This window comes from Vigna unguiculata, chromosome 11 (genome assembly GCF_037176805.1).
Source record: "Vigna unguiculata cultivar grain cowpea cultivar isolate G323 ecotype 2 chromosome 11, ASM3717680v1, whole genome shotgun sequence".
Classification (NCBI taxonomy): Eukaryota; Viridiplantae; Streptophyta; class Magnoliopsida; order Fabales; family Fabaceae; genus Vigna; species Vigna unguiculata.
In genome coordinates this window covers 45,656,095-45,677,010 of record NC_140802.1, presented here as the reverse complement: position 1 = coordinate 45,677,010, position 20,916 = coordinate 45,656,095, and the positions used below count along the sequence as shown (strand labels likewise).

General features: G+C 35.6%; 7 protein-coding genes and 1 pseudogene across 12 annotated transcripts; 4 read left to right on the top strand and 4 right to left on the bottom strand.

Annotated features, from left to right (window-relative positions):
• Window positions 1–1,808: 1,808 nt before the first annotated feature.
• On the top strand, window positions 1,809–6,635 carry LOC114169285 (uncharacterized). 5 transcript variants are annotated; one of them, XM_028054365.2, is made up of 6 exons: window positions 1,809–2,238; window positions 3,684–3,980; window positions 4,085–4,303; window positions 4,389–4,517; window positions 4,634–4,857; window positions 6,317–6,635. In XM_028054365.2, exons 1-5 carry the CDS (start codon window positions 1,978–1,980, stop codon window positions 4,853–4,855), a joined length of 1,128 nt encoding a protein of 375 aa, XP_027910166.1. In that variant the 5' UTR covers window positions 1,809–1,977; the 3' UTR covers window positions 4,856–4,857; window positions 6,317–6,635. The 5 variants fall into 5 exon arrangements, with proteins under 5 accessions (XP_027910166.1, XP_027910167.1, XP_085524950.1 ...); XM_028054366.2 differs by having other exon boundaries at window positions 4,634–4,861; XM_085668824.1 differs by lacking the exon at window positions 6,317–6,635 and adding an exon at window positions 5,254–6,123.
• Window positions 4,908–6,161, bottom strand: LOC114169287 (putative aquaporin TIP1-1). Its single transcript, XM_028054368.2, has 2 exons — window positions 6,026–6,161; window positions 4,908–5,930 (listed from the first exon to the last, which is right to left on the bottom strand). The coding sequence occupies exons 1-2, from the start codon at window positions 6,155–6,157 to the stop codon at window positions 5,121–5,123; spliced, it is 942 nt and encodes a 313-aa protein (XP_027910169.1). The 5' UTR covers window positions 6,158–6,161; the 3' UTR covers window positions 4,908–5,120.
• Window positions 6,636–6,866: 231 nt separating the features above from the next.
• On the bottom strand, window positions 6,867–8,230 carry LOC114169286 (putative aquaporin TIP1-2). The gene is made up of 2 exons (XM_028054367.2): window positions 7,889–8,230; window positions 6,867–7,803 (listed from the first exon to the last, which is right to left on the bottom strand). Exons 1-2 carry the CDS (start codon window positions 8,033–8,035, stop codon window positions 6,994–6,996), a joined length of 957 nt encoding a protein of 318 aa, XP_027910168.1. The 5' UTR covers window positions 8,036–8,230; the 3' UTR covers window positions 6,867–6,993.
• A 758-nt stretch (window positions 8,231–8,988) lies between these two features.
• LOC114169288 (uncharacterized protein At4g19900 pseudogene) lies at window positions 8,989–9,974 on the bottom strand (annotated as a pseudogene).
• A 1,455-nt stretch (window positions 9,975–11,429) lies between these two features.
• LAP5 (Chalcone and stilbene synthase family protein) lies at window positions 11,430–12,963 on the top strand. Of its 2 annotated transcripts, none has more exons than XM_028053613.2 (2): window positions 11,430–11,659; window positions 11,909–12,963. In XM_028053613.2, the coding sequence occupies exons 1-2, from the start codon at window positions 11,476–11,478 to the stop codon at window positions 12,913–12,915; spliced, it is 1,191 nt and encodes a 396-aa protein (XP_027909414.2). In that variant the 5' UTR covers window positions 11,430–11,475; the 3' UTR covers window positions 12,916–12,963. The 2 variants fall into 2 exon arrangements, with proteins under 2 accessions (XP_027909414.2, XP_085524654.1); XM_085668528.1 differs by having other exon boundaries at window positions 11,430–11,713.
• Window positions 12,964–13,373: 410 nt separating this feature from the next.
• On the bottom strand, window positions 13,374–16,333 carry LOC114168707 (uncharacterized). The gene is made up of 6 exons (XM_028053616.2): window positions 15,880–16,333; window positions 15,282–15,481; window positions 14,465–14,605; window positions 14,298–14,378; window positions 13,761–13,885; window positions 13,374–13,628 (listed from the first exon to the last, which is right to left on the bottom strand). Exons 1-6 carry the CDS (start codon window positions 16,100–16,102, stop codon window positions 13,580–13,582), a joined length of 819 nt encoding a protein of 272 aa, XP_027909417.1. The 5' UTR covers window positions 16,103–16,333; the 3' UTR covers window positions 13,374–13,579.
• Window positions 16,334–17,798: 1,465 nt separating this feature from the next.
• On the top strand, window positions 17,799–18,415 carry LOC146881951 (uncharacterized). Its single transcript, XM_085668527.1, has one exon. The coding sequence runs from the start codon at window positions 17,937–17,939 to the stop codon at window positions 18,216–18,218; it is 282 nt and encodes a 93-aa protein (XP_085524653.1). The 5' UTR covers window positions 17,799–17,936; the 3' UTR covers window positions 18,219–18,415.
• Window positions 18,416–19,503: 1,088 nt separating this feature from the next.
• Window positions 19,504–20,290, top strand: LOC114168709 (uncharacterized). The gene has a single exon (XM_028053618.2). The coding sequence runs from the start codon at window positions 19,740–19,742 to the stop codon at window positions 20,121–20,123; it is 384 nt and encodes a 127-aa protein (XP_027909419.1). The 5' UTR covers window positions 19,504–19,739; the 3' UTR covers window positions 20,124–20,290.
• The last annotated feature ends 626 nt before the right edge of the window (window positions 20,291–20,916 follow it).

The window sequence follows — 20,916 nt, the reverse complement described above, 5'->3', positions numbered from 1 at the left end:
TGTAGTTTTTCAATGGATGGTTATCGATTTTCAGACATTTCGGCTCCTTAATGCATATTTCAAAAGCTAAATTATTAGAATAGCATATTTTAATTACATCTTGAGATCACACATGCTTATCTAAACATATCAATGTTATCATGGATTTGTTGTATAAAGTCAACTATTGGGCCCGTGAGTGTGCAGAACCAGTTTTGAAGAGTTCATGCTTACAAAATACCATCTTTAGATATGAAATACTGCTTGTATAAGAAGCAATCAGAGCAAATTGTCTGACTCTCTGAGTAGCTCTCTGAATCCACAACCACTAATTCTACTCTTGTGAAAGTGAAGTAATAATGTAATATCTCCTCCTTTCAAATCTGGGCTATTTTGGACCACTTTGGGTTAGCTTTGATTAGATGTGTGGTGGAAAGCCATAAAGTGTACAAAAAGAATTAGGATCGAAAGTCAAATTTATTGTTATTTACCATGATGCTCTTAAATGATATATTAAAATAATCTAAATTAGTGCACATTATATTTTCTATTGGATTCATGGTAATGTTGTGCTTATATTTGCATATTCCAGTATGATTAATGATAATGGGTTATGTTCCACCATGTCTTAGAAAACAAAGATGGTATATTTGAACCGGTGAAAATAAATAAATAAATAAGAGTTTAATGCAATTTATTACACATTTTACCTTTAGGAAACATCTAATAAATAAACACTTGGAATAGGTGGCTAAGTTAGTCACAAATTTAGGGTGCTTATTTGACCAACCTCACCGTCCAACAATTACAATAGAAACATCTTTTTATAGTGCCTTCTATTTGATATTTCATAACACACTTCTTTCTTTCTATATTAGCTTTATTCTCATGTTCCTAACTAAGAGTGTATTTATGTTAGTGTTTCTATGAATTTATCTAAGTTGGGCTAAGTGTAACACATTCATTGACAGAGTCTTTTAATTCTTATAAAGTCTTATCATACTTTCTTTAATTTAGTAAGTTACATGCATTCAGTTCACTTTACATGTTAGAGATGACATAATAATATGAATTGTTAATATTAATATTATTAGTATATTTGCATATATATTAAATATACTAGATAATAAAAGTAGTATATATTAGTATACTTGTACACTAAATATACGGTGCATTTGAAAGAAAAAAAAATGAAGTTGCATTGGAAGAAGAAAAGAATAAGGTTGATGAGAAAAGAACAATCCATAAATACACAAAGCCACCAAACCTTACCTCCAAATGGTTAGATTATGTTTGGACATTAGTGGTTCGGTGGCACTTGAGGAGACCCCAACCGCTCCACGTGTACCCCTCCCACCCCATCATTTCTTAAATTATTATTATTATTTTAAGATTTTAAGATAAATATTATTGTTATTACGTGTTTGATAATTTAAATTTAAGTGATAGTTTATCAAGAATAATATCATTAGAATGAATTTTTAAAAATCGTAAAGAAGAACACAAAAACAGAAAATAAAAAATTAGCACTCCCCAACCAATCATGAAAACCCTTTTAAAGGGCATGTGTATATTCACTCGGAGAAACACGTGGCTATCTCCACAAACATTTCACGCTTCGTATTTCACATAGATATGCATGATTCTACATCCTTATCATTATTACATTTATTATTTTATCAATAAAATTATTTCAATGTATAATTTTAGTTCACAAGTTAATTAAATTTCTAATATTAAAAAAACATTACGGTAATTAGAGTGATAATTATAAAATAAAATAAAATAATTTAGGTGAGAAGAGTGAATAAATAAAGGAGAATTGGAAAGAAGATGACAGAGAGGTAGTAGTAGTAGGAGTAGGGAAGAGCATAGAGAGAAAGAGAGAAAGATAGAAAAGGGAAGAGAAGTTGCTTTTGGCGGTGTGGGAGTCACGAGAGGAGCGAGGGAGTCACAAGAGTCACAAGAAAAAAGGGAGAAGCGTTGAAGGGAGAAAGAATGGAGAGAGGTAGTGGGAAGCTGGGGAGGAAGAAAAGTGGTGGAAACGGACAGGTTCTAGACGGTTCCAATATTATGGAGTTGGTTGGAAACGACCAGGTTTTCACCACCTTCGTCGACAATAAGTTCCAACAATTAGACATAGACAGAGATGGCAAACTCTCTGTCAAAGAGCTCCAACCTGCTGTTGCTGACATAGGTGCTGCTCTCGGCCTCCCTCCTCACGGCACCAATCCTGATTCTGATCACATCTACTCCGAGGTTTCTCTTTTTTCCCTTTCTTAAATACGAGGTTGTTTTCTAACCAATTTTGTGTCTCTACAACACTAGCTACTGTTATATATCTTCCTTAATTCGCTTATGTTCCTGTCTGTTATAACCGCCTTGGAGTTTTGCCAATGCTGTGAGCATGTCAGCTTCTTCGACTTGAAATTTATGTTCTGCTTCATGTGGAAGAGAAAGTTTGTTATTGCTTCTATTTGAGTTTTTACCACGCGATTATTTCAATTACGAATAAACCAAAAAAGAAAAGAAAAACTCAGTTTCTGCTAGAATAAAAGGTAAGATTCAGAAAACTGTTGTTGCTGAGGAAATAATGTGGCGTATAGGGATGAAACTTTTTCCGTGGCTGTAGTTTTGGTAGTATCATCGTGAATTGCCTTTGTGATAAATTATTATTGGTGGTGTCCAAGGGGGAATATATAATTGACTCATGTATCCTCTTTGTGACATCATTGTATCTTCATCTGATTTGTTTGGGTTCCAATGTCTGTTGTTTTAGCCATATTAAAATATTGTTCGTTTGTGGTTTAGGGCTTTAAGCTTTGTTTTTATCCAATGTCTTTGGCGCATTTGCAACATTTTTAATGTGCTTTCAATGCTTCGGACGTTGATGGAGAGGCAGACCTTAATTGATTTTTACAATTAGGTTTTCTGCCATCTTTTTTTATTCTGGAAAATATAACATGTTGCTTGGGATACATATCCTTTTCGGGCAATTATGGAGCAAGTTTTTTGTCAAAATCTTGACTTCTAGTAGGTCCCAGAACCATCCTAATCTGTTTATCACAATTTGGACATATCCTTCAATATGATAAAATGGTCGGTCCTGTGGGACTACTTGTCTTTTGATTGCAAACTTGCAATTGATTTCTCTGCTCCACTTAACTTTTTGTGCTCATTTTCTTATCTCTGTGTGAGGAGGAATCTAACGAGGAATGTGGTAGAATAAGCTGCCATTTTGACATTTCAGCTTTAAATAAAATATGTATTTAAACTTAAAATACACTTGAATTTAAGACTACTAATAAATAATAGTGGTAGAAAGTTTTGAGTTGGACTTTGTAGTGCAAAAAGTCAAACTGCTATTATTCTAGTCAATGATAAATCACAATAGCTGCATCCAGAAACAGAAGGCAATGTTTTCGTGGGGACAGCCAAAGGTTTTCTTTAGGGTTAAAGCGTTCTCACCTACCTACTAAAGAAGGCCAATCAATAAATTTATAAAGTCACAAGAAGACAAAACAAAATAAAAGTAGCATTTGGTTCTAAAAGAACGTGACGTGGTGAGGATTAAATGGATTAATTTTCTCTTTATTATTTGCTTTAAAGGATTAATTATGTTTGTGTGACAGGACTTTGATTGTCCAATATGTTTGAACCAATCAAGAAACAAGAATTGACATGGAGAATTATCTGTTGTGTAGGTGTTGAATGAATTCACTCATGGGAAGCAGGAAAAAGTGAGCAAAACCGAGTTCAAAGAGGTTCTCTCTGATATTCTCTTGGGTATGGCTGCTGGACTGAAGCGTGACCCAATTGTGATACTTCGCATTGATGGGGAAGATCTTCTGGAATTTGTTAACGGTTCAGCTTATGAAGCAGAAATGGTGTCTATATTCTCTCAGATTGAATCCCCTAACAGATCACTGCATGACCATATAATTGAAGCTCTTGGCAAGCTCACGGTGGAACAAGGAATTCCTCCTATAGCAGATTCTTGGGTAACCAATTTACACAGATGTCGTTGACTTTCTTTACAAATGTAACATGTTTGCTTTTTTTCAAACACGACCAAAACAGTTTCTCATGTTTTTTGCCGGTTTAGGTTTTAAGCAACATTGTAGAACCGGCACTGCTGTCTCAAGATAGATCTGGTTTGGATAAGCCTGTTTCTCAGGAGACATTTTTAAAGGAATTTAAGGTAGTGGCATTGGCTGTGGCGAATCGTCTTAAGGAGCAACCAGTCATAGTTGCTCACAGTGAGAACACCTTTGATGGAAGTGGTGTTAAGAGACTACTATCCAACAAGTTTGAATTGGACAAGGTCTAAGCTTTTTGTAATATATCTTCTATTAGTATTTTCTCTCTTCTCTTCTTCAACCTCCTTATATTGAACACATATGTTGCAGACTTTGAACTCAGCTCTAGAGACTTTGCCTAAAGATCGAAATGGAAAGATGTCAAAAGAGTATCTACGGGTGGCACTGGACATTGTGGCTCCATCCGCTGGTTTACCTCCCCTTGGTGCAATTGAAGAGGTATATATATATATATATATGGTGTCAACACTTATCTTCAATTTCTTTTTTATTTCGGATTTACTAAGGTGGTTCCTTGGCCATTTATTGAAACATTGAGGTGTTTGGTTGTGCAGATGGATAAGGTTATTGGTGAAGTGTTTAAGATGGTGAATGCAGATGAAGCGAAGATGGTGAAAGAAGAGGAGTTCAAGAAAGTTTTAACTGAAATACTGGGGAGCATTATGTTGCAGTTGGAGGGAAGTCCCATATCGGTTTCTTCAAATTCAGTGGTGCACGAGCCTCTAGACTCATCTTCTACACTTCTTCAACCATCCTCTAGTGAAACTGCACCCTAGCTGTACGTACGTGTTTAACATATTATTCACGGCTAAATGAACAACCATCAAATATATAATAAAAATTTTATTTATGTAAATTATCATTACTCCCATAACTTGTGTTTTTTCATGTGGAGCTATTTATGAATCTCGAAAATATACAAACCATAAATGATTACTCTCAAGTAGGATTATTTTACTATAATGATATGCTGCATACATTATCAAACATTGTGAATGAAGCATTGTTCAAATTTGTATCTTTCGCTTTATTTCGTGAGAGTCATGGAAGATCGTTTAAAACGGCATTGTTAGGGATGGTTCCACAAAAACCCATAGCCAGGTTCAAGATATCATATTCTCCATCCACCCAATCCAAACCCTTCTTTGGTAGGCTAATGGAGACACTGTAATAGATTATGCAGGCCAAGAAAGGCCCGGCCCAGAAAATCCAATGCCCATTCCATAGTGGGCCTCCGTGAAGTAACGCCGAGCCCAAACATCTTGCCGGGTTCAGGCCCGCGCCTGCATAACCGGGCCTCCCTGTTACCGTTAAGGACAGAAAAACTGCGAGTGCGAGGGATGCTGCTACCACGAGACACACCATTGGAAAGCCCAATTCCTTGCACCTTTTCTTATCAAATGCGAGCGTGATACCAACAAAGAGTACCAGAAGTGTGCAAGAGAATTCCAACAACAAAGCATCATGCGGCTTTATCGAAGAACCTTGTCCTTTGTCACCAATTGCACAACCTCCCAATGAATATGTTTGTGCTAATTCTGGCTCCATCACACTCTTCAGTACAAAGAAACCAATTGTTGAGCCAATGCACTGTGCTACGACGTAAAGGACAGCACGAGAAAGGGTGACAATACCCTTTAGAGCAGCGACGAATGTGAAAATAGGGTTCATATGACCCCCGGATAGAGGAACTATCACAATTAAAAACACGAACACTATGATGAACACTGCAAAGGGAATAAGAAGCTTGGGATTGGACTCGTGTGATTCCAAACATGCAACAGTGCAACTGGTTAGAGTGAACATTAGTGCACCAGTTGCAATTAACTCTACCAAAGCTGCTTTCCACGTCTGAAAAAAGGAATTAAAAGCATGTTATTGCCGCTCGGTATATATTACTGAAAAAAGCACATAAAAATGATAATTGGAGACACGAATTCGAAAACCTCCACTGTGAAAATTTCATGGGCACCGATGAAGGTAAGAAATTTGGAGTCTGAAAACTTGTCATGAACCAGACCCCTAGGCTTTGTGTCACCACCACCACCATTAACGGGCATTGAAAATTGGTCGTTCATTTCAACTACTTGCGAATTTTATGTATCTATTATGTGATATCTGCGTTCTATTTATCACTGAGTCTGCCAAACGCAATCATTGTGGAATCGCTTTCATGGCATCTTTCACCAAAGATTAAAAATAATTTCCACTGATTTTTTTTTTTTTTTTCATTTTAGGTTATGGTGAGAGAAAGAAGACACATAGTATGGGTGGGAGAGGAAAACTGGTACAAGGATGGAAGATAAAATGATGGAGTGCTCTGAAAACGATGAGGGGAAGTATAAATGCGGTGTGTGTGGATGAAAAGATAAAGGAGTCGAATAAGTCATTCTGAGTGGAATAAGTATATTAATAAACGGGCACAAAAGTTACCAGAAGCGATGAAGAACCCAATTATCTTTAAATGAATATTTCCAAATAAAGATGTTTCATCGTTTGAGCCAGAACGAGAATTGAAATTGAATGGTCACAGTTATAAATAAGGACACGCAATAACTGTTCCACTAACATTTTCAAACTATTCTTTGATTCTGCAAACGAAACACCTCTGTCACTGGGACTCTCTGGTTTTTTACTTTTCCTCGGATCAAAAGGTTTATTCCATAACGCCATAAGCTTTTTCGTTGTATCTGTGGAGAGTTTTAATATTTTAAACCTTTTCACATTCTCTCAGATAAATAGTTGGAGCAAACATTCAGAGTAAAGGATTAAGATAAACACCAAAAACATGAACTGAAATAATCATTTTATACAGCTCCTTAATTTCTTCACTCCAAATACGACAACAAAAACTTGCCATGGTTTGAATGTTGGTTGTGTCAAACCAAATTGACCAGCCAAAATATATTTTGTTTCAGACTTGGAGTTGGAACCCTGCATTGCATTGTTCTGGCAGATTCTTTGAGAAAGAAGTATCAAAAACATCATGTTCTTCCTCAAGCCAAACCAAATCCTCCTTTGGCAGGTTCATAGACAGAAGATAATACACCATGCATGCCAAGAAAGGCCCAAGCCAGAAAACCCAATGCCCATGCCAGAGTGGCCCTCCATGAAGCAATGCCGGGCCCAAGCATCTTGCTGGGTTGAGGCCCACACCAGCATACCCGGCCCGCCCAGTTACAGTTATGGACACAAACACTGCGAGTGCCGTGGCCCCTGCCACCACCAAACACACCATTGGCAAGCCCAACGCCCTAGACCTTTTCTTGTCAAACGCCAATGTGACACCCACAAAGAGTACCACAAATGTGCATGCGAATTCCACAAGCAAAGCGTTCTGTGGCTTAATGCCAAAACTCACTTTTTGTCCATCAATGGCACAACCTCCCAAGGAATATGTGTAGGCTAATTTGGGGTCTATGACGCATTTTAGTATGAAGAAACCAATTATTGAGCCAATGATTTGTGCTAAGACGTAGATGAGAGCACGGGTGAGAGTGACAACACCCTTCAAAGCACCGATGAATGTGAAAACGGGACTCATGTGGCCCCCGGAGAGAGGAACTGTGACCAGTAGGAACAGAAACACTATCATGAAAACTGCAAAGGGAACAAGAAGCTTAGGATCCGTCCCGTGTGAGTCCAAGCATGAAACAATGGAAGTCGTCAAGGTGAACATTAGAGATGCAGTTGCTGTTAATTCTGTTAAAGCTGCTTTCCACATCTGAAACAAGGAAACTGAATTTTTATTATCGTTAATGTTGGGAATAGTCCAACATTAGAGGATTTAATAAGAAGAACATAATTACCTCTGGTCTGAAAATCTCATGTGCTCCGGTGAAAGCATAACACTTTCGCCTTACAGATTTCTTGAACAACGAAGTGAGTGGTTTGTTAGTATGAACAGATCTGGAAAGTGGTTTAACAGCTACTACATGGGAATTAGCTGAGTCCATGTTTCCAGGGTTTCAAGAACAAAGGGGTGGCTGGATTCTAGTTGTAGAAACTATTTTTACAAAGCATATTAATTAGCCACCTTAATCATAAGGGTGTTTGTGATTGAAACTGCGAACAAAGTGCTATTTATAGAGACCTATAGTGCCAAAATAAGTTATGGCGTTAATTCGTCTTAAGTGTCACCAATATATATATATATATATCACAGTGACTACTGCATAATGGTTTGGTGGAATAATAATGTGTGTCTGCGTGAATGTCTAAGACATGGATAGGTTTGAGCTCACTTCTTTCTAGTTCTCCACAACTTCTTCGCTGTGAACAAAGCCAAGTTTTGGAGCTTTATGCAAATTCCAGTAATTGAAATATTCAAAAGTTGACCAGTATTCGTGAATATGTAGAATAACATTGCCATAATATCAAGACTCTATTTAAAATGGACATTCTGAAAAAACATTGGTATTATTCTTGTAGTTATTGCTGCTTTCTGGCTTGTTTCTTTTTTACGAAGTTATGATCAAAGCTTCTGCATTGTATTTAGAGGGCATATTTTAGGTATATACTGAAAAGATAAGTCTTGACAGGATCAGTTATCCTCTGCAATCACCGAGCTATTATGCATGATTTTGGAACGAAATGCTTATCCAACTTTTTTTTTTTCTGATCTATAACAACAATACAACTGAAGCAGAACACTATCAAACAGAGAAATTCTGTTTTGATTTTATTTCTTATGTTCTGGAAAATGAGAAGACTCTTACCAAAAGGACTATGACAGATGCAATAACGAATGAATCTATATAGAAGTTCAAAAACAAAAAACTGATAGCCAAATTTGCACCCTCATTTTCTTTATATCAGACTAGAACAAGCATTTTGTCATGGTATTTCAAAATTTGAACTTTTAGTTAATTCAACGAGAACCTGTGATCTTCAACAGATAGGTAATAAATTGAAAAGTTAAATTCTGACATCAATTATCACATTAATGCATGCAATAACACAACCTGGTTGAACTAAGGACTAAGAAGAAAGAAAAGATATGAGTGGAAGCGATGATTGTACATAATTTGAGAGGAATGAAAGAGTTAAAAATTGGATTGGTGAGTGATTTTCCTGGTCTTAACGTCATGCAACATGAAATTCCTGATAATTTTATCAGCTTTGGTGATACCGGTGACACCAACAGCATCAGGGTCTTGAATAATGGGATTACGAAGAGGATTCAATCCCTCCAAACTCGACCTTAACATCTTATCCTTCCTCAAAAAATCACTTTTTTTATCGAACCAATCGCCCCAACCTTCTCTTAACGGTGAAACCCTTCTTCCCATGCCCTTCAACAAAAGCGCGTCCTCAACGCCCTTCACCTGCAACACCTTCGACCGCACCTTCTCCTCCACCGCCACGTCATCGGACCCAAACACGGTCTTGCCGCCATCCTCCGGGTCCACAAAGGGCCCCTCGTCGTCGTCTTCCATGAATGAGCTCTTGCTGATGGCCCGACGGATCACGCCCTCCGCGTGATTGAAGAAGTACCCGGACACGCCGGAGTTCCGATCCAGAGGCTCGTCGTCGTCGGCGTCGGCGTCTATGGCGTCCTCCGGCTCTTCCTCCACCACGTCGAGAGCGTCGATGGTGTCGATGGTTTCCTCGCCGGCGATGAAGTCGTCGTTGACGGAGTCGGAGAGGAGGGAGTCGAAATTGACATGGCGGGAAGGGTGGGAGAGGGTGGCGCGGCGAACGAGGAGGGAGACGGAGACGCACACCAACAGAAGGAGACCCGAAACGACGACGCACAGGAACACCCCGCGACGGGGACGACGCCGGGATCGGAGATTTCTCAGCATTTTCTTACGTTGAAAAATTCTCAACGGAAATGCAATGAACGATGTTTCAAGTGGGCCCAATTTGGTGGGCCATCAATTGGTGGTTACCAACATCGTTTCCTTATATATAAAAAAAAAAAATTCCTTATATTATTAAATCTAATATAGCAAAATTTTTCTTATGTAAATTACAATTTATTTCTCTAATACGAATATATTTTGAAATCACATCGCGTCTATTTGAATTAAAATTAGAGTAACTTGAATGCACATTCCTTGGAAATGTGTTTGTGCTATTATTAAGACATGTTTATCGAAATTTAAATACTCCAACAAAGATTATACAAGTTATACAAAGTACCATATACAATTAAGAATACTCTCATATGAATATTTAGTACATTTAATTATAAATGACATGAATGATATTTTTCTTTTGCAAGATAGGATTATGTTATTCTCCTAAAAACACAATTGTAGAAATTATTAATTATTACACGTAGTTCATTCCTTCATTTGTAAAAAAAATATATATAAATTTACGCTCTATTTTTTACCAACGATAAAATAACTATTGAGCCTTTTACGTTACAATATTTTAACATAATTGATGTTTATAGTACTTCAAATGATATATTAAAATGACTCAGTATTTCTTAATGATATATTAAAATGACTTAATAGTATTTGTTGTTCTTTATATATGTAATAATGATTTGATTTTTTTTCCCTTGATATGATTTCTTTATTTGTTTATACTTAATATGAATTACTTCCGATAAATAACATTAACACTATTTTTTCCCATCTTATCTTACCTCTTAAACTAGTAAAAAAAAATAAAAATGAATAATCTAATATATATGAATTCTAAACGACGTTAGAATATAGAAATTATATTGAATATAGAATCATATTAAGTCAAAAATAAATAGAGGAAAAATAATAAATCATTGTTATAAATAAATGAACAAAAAATACTATTAAACCTACTAAAATATAAGATTGGTAGGTGTTTCGGTACACTCAATACTTAAACTTTTTAATGAAAAAATTTTGACATAAATTTTAAAGAGAACAATATCTTATATCAGATAATTAATCATATATAAAATGATATCTCGAACATATTTGAAATCCGTGCAACCCTAAAGATACCTCGGATTTGGATATGGTGATTGACCATGACGTCGAAACACGAACAACACTTTTGAATTATGTTGGACGGTTGAATATTGTTGTTGGGGATTTTTCTTATCAGGTAATTAAGTTGACCACCTTAGTGATGATAGTTGAAGTACATTAAGATTGTTGATGGTTGCTGCAATTCGTGTGCTTAATCTAACTTCAACTCAAAAACAAATCCTCAACATCTTCCCATCAACTATAATACAATATGATCTCCATGAACGACTTGCCTCCTAACTAACCAACATTTCATGCATATAACAAAAGTTGTGTGCATCATGTCTCACCTAATACAAACTTGTCACGCCACAACGTCATAGACATGCTTGGAAGATTATATGTATATATATACGACTGATTCTGTTTTCTCTAGGTACAAGAAATTACATGCATCTGATATATATCACCACCTAAGAAGAAATATGGGAGAAGAAGGTATTTGGAAAGATGTTACAAAGCAAGGGATCAACCCTGGGAAGGCTACCATATTAGCTCTTGGCAAGGCTTTCCCTCCTCAGCTTGTCATGCAAGAATATTTAGTTGATGGATATTTCAGAAGCACAAACTGTGACAATCCTGAGCTTAAGCAGAAGCTCACTAGACTTTGTAAGTACATACAAGTTTTCGAGTCCAGATTCTCTACTTCTCTGTTGGATTTTTGTGTTGTCATCTGCTTAACATAAAAGATACCCTATATTGTACTTTAAAAATCTTTTTAATACATTTTAAGTTCAGTAAAATCTAGTAGAGAATCAAAATTTCAAGTTTTCACCAGAGTTTGTGCACTCTTTATTTCCACCACCTGTTACCCTTTCAAACTGGGACACTGACTTTGGCTTAATGTGGTATAAACAGGCAAAACAACGACAGTGAAAACAAGGTACGTGGTTATGTCGGAGGAAATACTGATGAAGTATCCAGAACTTGTTTCTGAAGGGATCCCCACAGTGAAGCAGCGGCTAGAGATATGTAACGAGGCAGTGACAGAAATGGCCATTGAGGCTTCACAAGCTTGCATGAAGAACTGGGGTGGATCATTATCAGAGATAACACACTTGGTTTATGTGTCATCAAGTGAGGCAAGACTACCAGGTGGTGACCTTTACCTGGCGAAAGGACTAGGACTCAGCCCTGATACTCAACGAATCATGCTCTATTTTGCTGGTTGTTCAGGAGGTGTGGCTGGTCTTCGTGTTGCAAAAGACATAGCTGAGAACAACCCTGGAAGTAGGGTGCTGCTTGCTACCTCGGAAACTACGATTATTGGGTTCAAGCCACCAAGTGCAGATAGACCCTATGATCTTGTGGGGGTGGCACTCTTTGGGGATGGTGCTGCTGCCATGATAATTGGCACGGACCCAATATTGGAGTATGAGAAGCCTCTCTTTGAGCTTCACACTGCGGTTCAGGAGTTTTTGCCACACACTGAGAAGAAAATTGATGGGAGGCTGACAGAAGAGGGGATAAGCTTCAAGCTTGCAAGGGAACTTCCTCAGATAATTGAAGACTCTGTTGAAGGATTCTGTGACAAATTGATGAGTGTTGTTGGATTCAAGAATAAGGAGTACAACGAGCTATTTTGGGCTGTTCATCCAGGGGGACCAGCCATATTGAATCGCATTGAGAAAAGACTTGATTTGTTACCAGAGAAGCTAAGTGCGAGTAGAAGGGCTCTCATGGACTATGGCAATGCTAGCAGTAATACCATTGTGTATGTGCTGGAGTATATGATAGAGGAGGGTCTCAAAACTAGAAAAGATGGTGGAGGAGATCATGAATGGGGTTTGATACTTGCATTTGGACCTGGAATTACATTTGAGGGAATTCTTGCTAGGAACTTGTGTGCTTTAAAAGTCACATAAGTGCGACCAATGCTTACTGTTATTATTATCACAGGTACTTGTGTGAGACATGACTCAATCAAAGTGGAAAACTTCAATAATGAATCACATATTTATCAGAACATCTTTACTTTGTATAAGTCCAGTGATTGAAAAAATATCGGAATGCTACATAATAACTTCAGAGGGGCCGTTAGAGAAATAGATTAGGTGTTTCTTTCAGAAAATGGCAAATTTCTGCTAAATTAGTTTAGTTTGCACAGATGGTTTCCCTTCTACATAGAAAAGCGTGTGGTAAAATGTTGTAGGAAGAACTTAAGTCGAAAAACTCTTTTCGTAGAGTCATGATTTCCGAAAATTGATTTTTATGGTGCATTGCGAAACCACACATAGGATAAATACCGTAGTACTTAGACTTTGTGTGAAGCACTTTCAACTATAAATGACTTTGTGTAAAGCACTTCCAACTATAAATAGACTTTGTGTAAAGCACTTCCAACTATAAATAACCGTAGTAACTTAAAATAAATATACTTGGTTTTCTTTCATCCCCAACTTTACACTCCACCAAAGAACCAAACAAGTGAGCCAACACAAAATGTACTCTAACAAGGGTAACCGACCATAATGCCTGATTATGTTAAAATAAGTGTGACAGACAGCTCACACCAAAGCATATCTTCAATCACACCACTCCAGAGGGTAGACGTAGAACAAGCTGTCCCCCGAAAACACTGCAATTAAATAAAAATAAAAATCATGAGGTCAAATATACAAGGGAAATGCTGGAGTGATCTTGAAAAACTGAGCAAAAAGCATTGTAGAATGCCTGGGAGACAAAGAATTGCATCAGAAACTAAACCAACCTTTTGACATAATAGTAACAGAAATCTGCCAAGATGAAGGTCTGGACAATTTCTGAGATAAGAACCATTGATGGCCATAAACCATACCCTAAGGCTACCAACAAATGCCCTCGGCTATCTAATACCTGTGAAAGAAACAGTAAGTTAGTAGGAGACCAACAGTTAGAAAATTCAGTAAGATATACCATTAAAGAGACAAACAAAATAACAGCAGCAAGCAATCAAGTAACTGTTAGCTATCAAATTGGTTTTAACTTAATTGAGAAACTCGGAACACGTTGATTCAAATGGAAAATTAGATACAGGTAGAACCCATGTCCTGGTTAAAATTCTGGTAGAGGAAAGATGTCTTAGTTAATACAATTTAAAATGAAAGAGGAACTAAAACTTATAAAGGAATGCTCAAATTTCAGACCTTTCAACAAGATAGACATTCGAAAAACAAATATTGTCCTAGGGACTCTGACAACCAGCATGTGTCAAAAAACAACTGAGCATCAAATTTAAAAATGAATTTTGAAGTTTTCATGATCAGACCTGAAGAACCCAATGTGCACAGCTCAAGAATCTTGCAACACCCAGTGCAAATACGTAATGGGCTGTGAATGGCTCAACAATCTGAAAGTGTAAAATGAAAATAAAAGAGAGAATCAGATTCCATACACAAAATCTTGAAGATGGAATTTTAAGTTAAGAAATAACACCTTGGTGTTCTGCATGACCCGCAGCTGGGGCAGGACTGAGACAGCTTCCAGATATACGCAGAATGCCCAGGAAATCCTGTTTAATAAATGATGAGAAGTTGATGGATGAATAAGCAATGCTAACACAGCACAAGGGACCACCTGCGTTCAATTCAGAAGTAAAGAACATCAAACTGACTCTTGGTAAACTTATAAGCTACAAGCAATGTAAGACAAAATAACAAACATATGAAAGGGAATGGGTTTTTAAATCTCTCAAAGTAGACAGAAGGAGTGAGTAAAAGGAAAGCCACACTAAATATATGGTCAGCTGCAGTTTTATTTGATGCAATGGCACTTGGCTCTGTCAAAATAAGAGCAAGTAGTAAGTCATACTTCGTGACTGCCATTATAAACTAGTGATAGGAAGTTAACTTCACATGCATCATGTCACGGTAAACAATTCTCCCATGACTTTACAGATCCAGACTTTCTGTTCTTATTCATGCAGAAGGATGTTTGCATTGGTATCATATCGTCAATACAACTATTTCAATAATTGGAAAATAATTATACTGAAAGAATAATTTTCAGTACCAGCAATGTCTACTACCACACCTAGCTAATGTCTTAATGAATTGTGATTATGAAACGGCTACCATCTTAAGACACTATATAAAACTCTAACACTAATATGGTCAAGTTTCCCATTCCGGCATAAAGAAAAAGAAAAAAATGATTCACCTATAAGAACTAATAAAATGTCACTATCTTTTAGATGGTGGTGGGCTTCTAATCTTAGGATGAAACAATAGGTAGGGGAGGCATTGGAGCTTACCACATAGTATATTGCAAAGTTATCCTTCTCCTCCATGTAACTAGCCTTCAGCTTAAAACGAATCATATATATAACCCACAGTGTGGTTATGAAAGTAGCGAAATCAAGTATGGTGTGGATATCATATTCCATGACAAAACTGCAGTAAAGCCTAACAGCTAAAAATATAGCTGTTAATTCCTGGGATTTAAGTGATAACCCTGTTCATAATTCAAAACCATTAGAAATATATACCTCTAACATGTTCAACAACACATAGAATTGAGTAAGCCAAAATACACACACAAATCAAATCAGCCAAACAATGCCGACCAGATTGTCAAAACAAATTGAAAATTGCAAAGGATAAAAGAAAACAACAATCCTTAAAAAACAATAAAAATTTGGCAAAGGAAATCTAGATGGGTTAAATTAAAATCAGAAGAAACCAGTCCCAAAAAATTGAAGCTTCAAAATTTATTTTCTGAGCATTCCCTTTGACATTTAAAATAAGTTAAAAGGAGAAACTCTTAACCTACCCTATCCAATTAACAAATAGAAATAAATAGAAGATACGTGTTGAAAGATCAAGAGAGAAAAAAATAACTATGAGTGTTACCAGCACAAGTCTTCTCCTTCATGAGCTTATAGATGAGGACGGAAATTCCCAGGGAGTGGACAGCCTCAGCAGCAACAAAGAGATTGTCGTGATCGTGGACGATAAAGCGGAGGAGGACAAGAGCCGCCATGCCGGAAACGACGGCGAGAAAAGCCTTCACCTTTGGGGGTTGTCGCCTCACCCATGACGTGACGGCGTAGATCGACGTTCTCTGAGGTCTCATGGGGTCGCTGATTCAACTTTTTGGACACCCAACACACACGCACGCACGCACGCCTAAACTACAACCAACGTTGGATTGGAACAAACAGAGTAAACAATAGCCCAATGCCACAACGGAGACTCGAGACAAAACAAATGGATCGATATTTCTTTCTCTTTGTTTTCTTTTCTCTCTCCAATCCAAAAGTTTCCACTCAAAACAATTTCATAAGAAACACCCACCAACAAGTGCCCTAAACCCTAAGGATATGATTTTAAAAAAAAAAACAATATAAAATATTGATTATATACAAAATATATATATGTATAATAAATTCGAATAATTGTCTCAAAATTATTATTTTTAAACTATTTTTGTTCTTATAGGAGATCTACCTACCTACCTGCAAACTACTTTTTGATGTTTAAGTTAATAAAACCTGTGAGTATATAAGGTTCAATTCATTCATTAAATCCGTTAATATTTATATATCATAATAATAATAATATAATAATAACATAACAGAAAAATAATAATAACTAATTGTATTAACTGAACTTGGATCGGGTCAAGGCCACCCGAACTTTATAGTAACAAGTTATATTTTCTACTGTTTTGTTGTTTTAATGGGTTATATTATATGTGATGTATTTATTGTTGAACTATTTCTTCAAGAGCACTCTATTTATATGAAAGGGTTTTAATAATGACAGAAACTAACAACTTTAAAATCCTATTTGCACTTAATATTAAATGGTTTAAGCATAAATTTATATTTAAAATTGTGTTTGTATTTAAAAATGAATTTGATAATGCTCTTTTTATATTTTCGTCCACAAAGTTGATTTAGCATAATTATAGCATGCTTTTATTATCATTAAGAGATTTATGCAAAGATAATGTTATTTTGACTTTGAAAAAACAATTCACTCCCTTGACATTCTCTATTTTACATTCTGATTCTTTTTCTACTTTCAAATAAAAGAAAATCACTTTTTTAAAGTGGGTTCTTAAGTATAACTCATGTAATCTCTAAGAACTTTTCATCTTTGCCACACTTCAAAGCAATCAATTAGCTATACTTATATTATTAAATATAATATAAAACATAACATACCTTTTTGTAATGTTATTAAACAATAAATTTATATTCTGGAAATTTATTCTGAAAAACCTATTTTAAAATGCATTTAATGTGTTTTAGAATTTTTGTTGCTAAATGTATTTTATATATATTTTTTGAAAAGATTATTCTAGGAACCCTTTTCAGAAATTCATATTTCAAAATCATTTTTAAAATAGATAATCTGAAAGTCACTCTTATGACCATTCTGAAAATTATATAGGTGCACTTTGAAATTATACGGGTACAGAAAGAAAAAGCCACGACCCACTTTCACATATGGTCGATTTCATAAATTAAAAGCTAAAGAATTTTACCATCTAAAGTCAACCAACTAACATCGTGTTTAAAATACTGTATACAACTATGGTTTGAAAAAAGTTACAGTAATGAAAACAAAAATCTTAAGAAACATATGAACATACAGAAATCAGATTTGATCTTTTTGGTTCAACTGAATCTGATATAAAGAACTACTTTTTCTTTTCAAACCAAACATGCTCACAGAATTGTTTGTTTGTGAGAAATTGAAAATCATGAATAGGTGGTAGTTGATGATAATATCGTCATTCTCACGTAATTTGATATTATAAAAACATTAAATGCGTACCAAATTGTGTGTAGAGGACAAATAATGCCAACTACAATATTTTCCTTCCTTTTGACTTTATCATTCTGAATCCCTTCTTCCATAAAAAACCTTCATTTCTCTGTTATTTTCTCAGGGCTTCAATGGGTTACTACTACACTTATAAACCAAGGAATGGTGATGCTCGTACTCCCAATGTTGTTCTGATTTTGGTTCTGGCCTTGTTTCTTCTGTCTGCACCAAAGCTCTTCTCAGGTCAACCAGAAGAAGAAGAAGAAACCAACTACACCTCGCCTTTTGTCGCACTAATACTCCTAGTATTCATTCTGCTTCTGTTGTCCTTGTTGGGAACTTCAAGAACAAAGGTTGTTTCTTTCAAACCACCGTATTGTCACTGTACGTATGCCTGCTACTGTTACAGATAGTGTTACAGATGGTGCATCAGAAAAAAAACATGTGTTCAGAAGTGTGAAACAATCTTAAACCGATGAATGGTGTTGTGTTTTATGTTATTTTTACTTTTGCTGATGTTTTATGTAATACGATGGTATGTTACGCAGTGATGCTTTACCAGAGTAATTGTAATGTTTCTATGATTGAATAATCTTCAAGCATTTCTGAAGTGGCCATTCTGTGTAAGTGAAAAAGGAAACAGTTTGCATAGTTTTTATAATCTAACTCTCGAACAAAAAAAACCAACTATTAGAACTTTGTACAGAAGAAAAATCCAACCCAAAAAGACCAGAAATTGGTGTTAAAATGTCATCTCAAGCAACACTTGAAAGAGTTGATTTTGCTAAAAAAATTGATCATAGACAGAGAAAGGGTCAAGAGGAGTGGGATGAATGGGAAAAAAAGTGTGAGTATGTTTATAGCAGGTAATGGCTTATTTCATCATCCATTACCTAATATGTCCCCACACTAGCTCCATTATTTTTTTGTGATGATAAGTATATCTGGTCCAATCTAATGTGGTATCAGTATCAGCATTGAAATGGACCATGCAAAACTGGTTAAAAGTGCAAAAAAAAGTACTGTTGCAGATTATAAAACTTTGCCGAAATATGATTTATTTACATACTCAATAGTAGTAAAGTGTTTACATTTCAAAATTTACAAAACTTCACACTAGTTTTGGTTTTAGAAAACATCATTCACATCAAGCTCTAATGTTAGTAAAATAAATAAAACTAAAACTAACCTGATTATAAGAATAATTAAAAGATGCACCTACACCATGTAAATATATTTTACACTAATTATTATGAATGACACCTTTATTAAATTTTAATATAATTATCTTGAAATCATAATAAAAATAGTTTATCAAATAACATTAGAAAAAACAACTGTTATATCTTTCACTAATCTCGCTCTTGTTAATGTAAGTGTTGTCCCATTTTATGATAGAAAGGTATTCTGGTTTTCCTTCACAAGATAGAAAGGTCACACTAATTTTTGTAAAGAATTACTATGTCTAAATATAAACCAGTCTTTTCAAAAAATTAGTTTGAATATATTTTTAGTATAACTTATTTGATTAAAATTTCCTTGGTGAGATCGTGGTTGACACTAACGGAAAGGTATCTTCCTTTATCATGCAAAATGGGATAAGGCTCATCATAATGGCCATTTACAATCCAACCAATCAGGTCAAAATCAATTAATTGAAAAACTGAAAAAATAGCATATATTTGTCATGGTATGTTGGAGCATGCCAATAGCATAAACCTTCTTCATTAAGTAAATTCTATCACTCTTTTTCTTAACTGTTCAGCATGTTGTTGTACCTGCAGCTGACACTACCTCTCTTGTCTTCACTTTGTTCATCTTATTTATCAATCAGTTCCAAAAATCAAACTATTACAACTTGGTTCCACAAGTAAAAAATAGTCCTTTAAGTTTCTCACTTCTGAATTCCAATACCCAAAAGACCATCCAATTCAATGGCTTATGACAGAAGCAGAACCTCTTCTGTTTTGGATGGATTCACTCTGAATCCCCTGCCATACCCTGTTCTGTTAATCTTAGCACTCATCTTCCTCTTCTTTGCCGTTTCATGGTACTTTTCCTATGAAGAAGTTGTTGAAACTGCTGAAGAACAATTTGGTTGGGTACTATTTGCTACCCCAGTGGTGCTAATACTCATAGTTCGTTGGTTATCTTCTATGGAGAATTCAGATTGGTTCTCTGCTTCGTGGGGGAGTAGCAGGAGAACCCACCAGGGCCCTTCAGAAGGAAGCTCTCCATGGGGTGTGGCTGCTTTGATCCTGGTGTTGCTCATAATGGCTCGATACCAATCCAACTTTCTTAATAGCTGGTTTGTGTGATTTGAAAATTTTCTCCATAGGTTGGTTTTACTTTTCTGTCTTTTTATTTTTGCTCTTAACTTAAGAGTTAGTGTAAAAATCCTTTGAGTACTGTAATTCTTAAATATGTAGATACAGATGTGATGATGCCTGTATAAATATATGAAAGTGTTCAATGTGTTTTCACATTTTTATGTGTCCCTTCTAAAAGATGGCAAAGATGAAATCTAGATTTTCAGTGTTTAAAGATAAGTCTGTTGAATAAGGTTACGTTATTTGCAGTTCAAGTTGACTATAAACAGAAGCGATGTCACGATTCATAAATTCCTTAACCTTTTTAACAAGTTTGGTTACTCGTACCAATTTCTTTTTAATCATTACTAGTTATGGAAACTCTCAAATCAATTAAAAAATTTTGCTTGGGTAAATTTGAATTTAACATTACCCTTTTATTGCGTATCAACTTCAACCGGAGATTTGAAGAGAGAAACAAATGGAATGCATAACCAGTTACTGCATAATGAAAAAAGAATGCAATTCATTTTATGTCCTGCTAAATTAACTTGTCTTGCTTTCATAAATCTTACCAACACAAAGAACAAGAAAAAGATAGCAAAAACAAACCGTTGAATTGCTGCATGGAGATCAAATTCCATTTTTTTCACAAATGAGAGGACTTCAAATTAATTTACATACAGAATATCAGCAAATAGTTCAGTGAAATTATCAGTATATGACTTGAATATGAACAAAGAACATAAAATTTCCGACAAAAGTTTCCTCATACTTGAGTTGTGCGGTAATACCATATGGA

What these genes read in the sequence shown, in the direction of transcription:
- LOC114169285 (XM_028054365.2), top strand. Translation starts at nt 1,978, where the DNA reads ATGGAGAGAGGTAGTGGGAAGCTGGGGAGGAAGAAAAGTGGTGGAAAC. An exon ending in CTGATCACATCTACTCCGAG is followed by an intron (nt 2,239 to 3,683) that starts GTTTCTCTTTTT and finishes TCTGTTGTGTAG; the next exon opens with GTGTTGAATGAATTCACTCA. An exon ending in CTCCTATAGCAGATTCTTGG is followed by an intron (nt 3,981 to 4,084) that starts GTAACCAATTTA and finishes TTGCCGGTTTAG; the next exon opens with GTTTTAAGCAACATTGTAGA.
- LOC114169287 (XM_028054368.2), bottom strand. Translation starts at nt 6,157, where the DNA reads ATGAACGACCAATTTTCAATGCCCGTTAATGGTGGTGGTGGTGACACA. An exon ending in ATGAAATTTTCACAGTGGAG is followed by an intron (nt 5,931 to 6,025) that starts GTTTTCGAATTC and finishes TCCTTTTTTCAG; the next exon opens with ACGTGGAAAGCAGCTTTGGT.
- LOC114169286 (XM_028054367.2), bottom strand. Translation starts at nt 8,035, where the DNA reads ATGGACTCAGCTAATTCCCATGTAGTAGCTGTTAAACCACTTTCCAGA. An exon ending in ATGAGATTTTCAGACCAGAG is followed by an intron (nt 7,804 to 7,888) that starts GTAATTATGTTC and finishes TCCTTGTTTCAG; the next exon opens with ATGTGGAAAGCAGCTTTAAC.
- LAP5 (XM_085668528.1), top strand. Translation starts at nt 11,476, where the DNA reads ATGGGAGAAGAAGGTATTTGGAAAGATGTTACAAAGCAAGGGATCAAC. An exon ending in TACTTCTCTGTTGGATTTTT is followed by an intron (nt 11,714 to 11,908) that starts GTGTTGTCATCT and finishes TGGTATAAACAG; the next exon opens with GCAAAACAACGACAGTGAAA.
- LOC114168707 (XM_028053616.2), bottom strand. Translation starts at nt 16,102, where the DNA reads ATGAGACCTCAGAGAACGTCGATCTACGCCGTCACGTCATGGGTGAGG. An exon ending in ACTTTGCAATATACTATGTG is followed by an intron (nt 14,606 to 15,281) that starts GTAAGCTCCAAT and finishes AATTGAACGCAG; the next exon opens with GTGGTCCCTTGTGCTGTGTT. An exon ending in GTGCACATTGGGTTCTTCAG is followed by an intron (nt 13,886 to 14,297) that starts GTCTGATCATGA and finishes TTTCTTTCACAG; the next exon opens with GTATTAGATAGCCGAGGGCA.
- LOC146881951 (XM_085668527.1), top strand. Translation starts at nt 17,937, where the DNA reads ATGGGTTACTACTACACTTATAAACCAAGGAATGGTGATGCTCGTACT.
- LOC114168709 (XM_028053618.2), top strand. Translation starts at nt 19,740, where the DNA reads ATGGCTTATGACAGAAGCAGAACCTCTTCTGTTTTGGATGGATTCACT.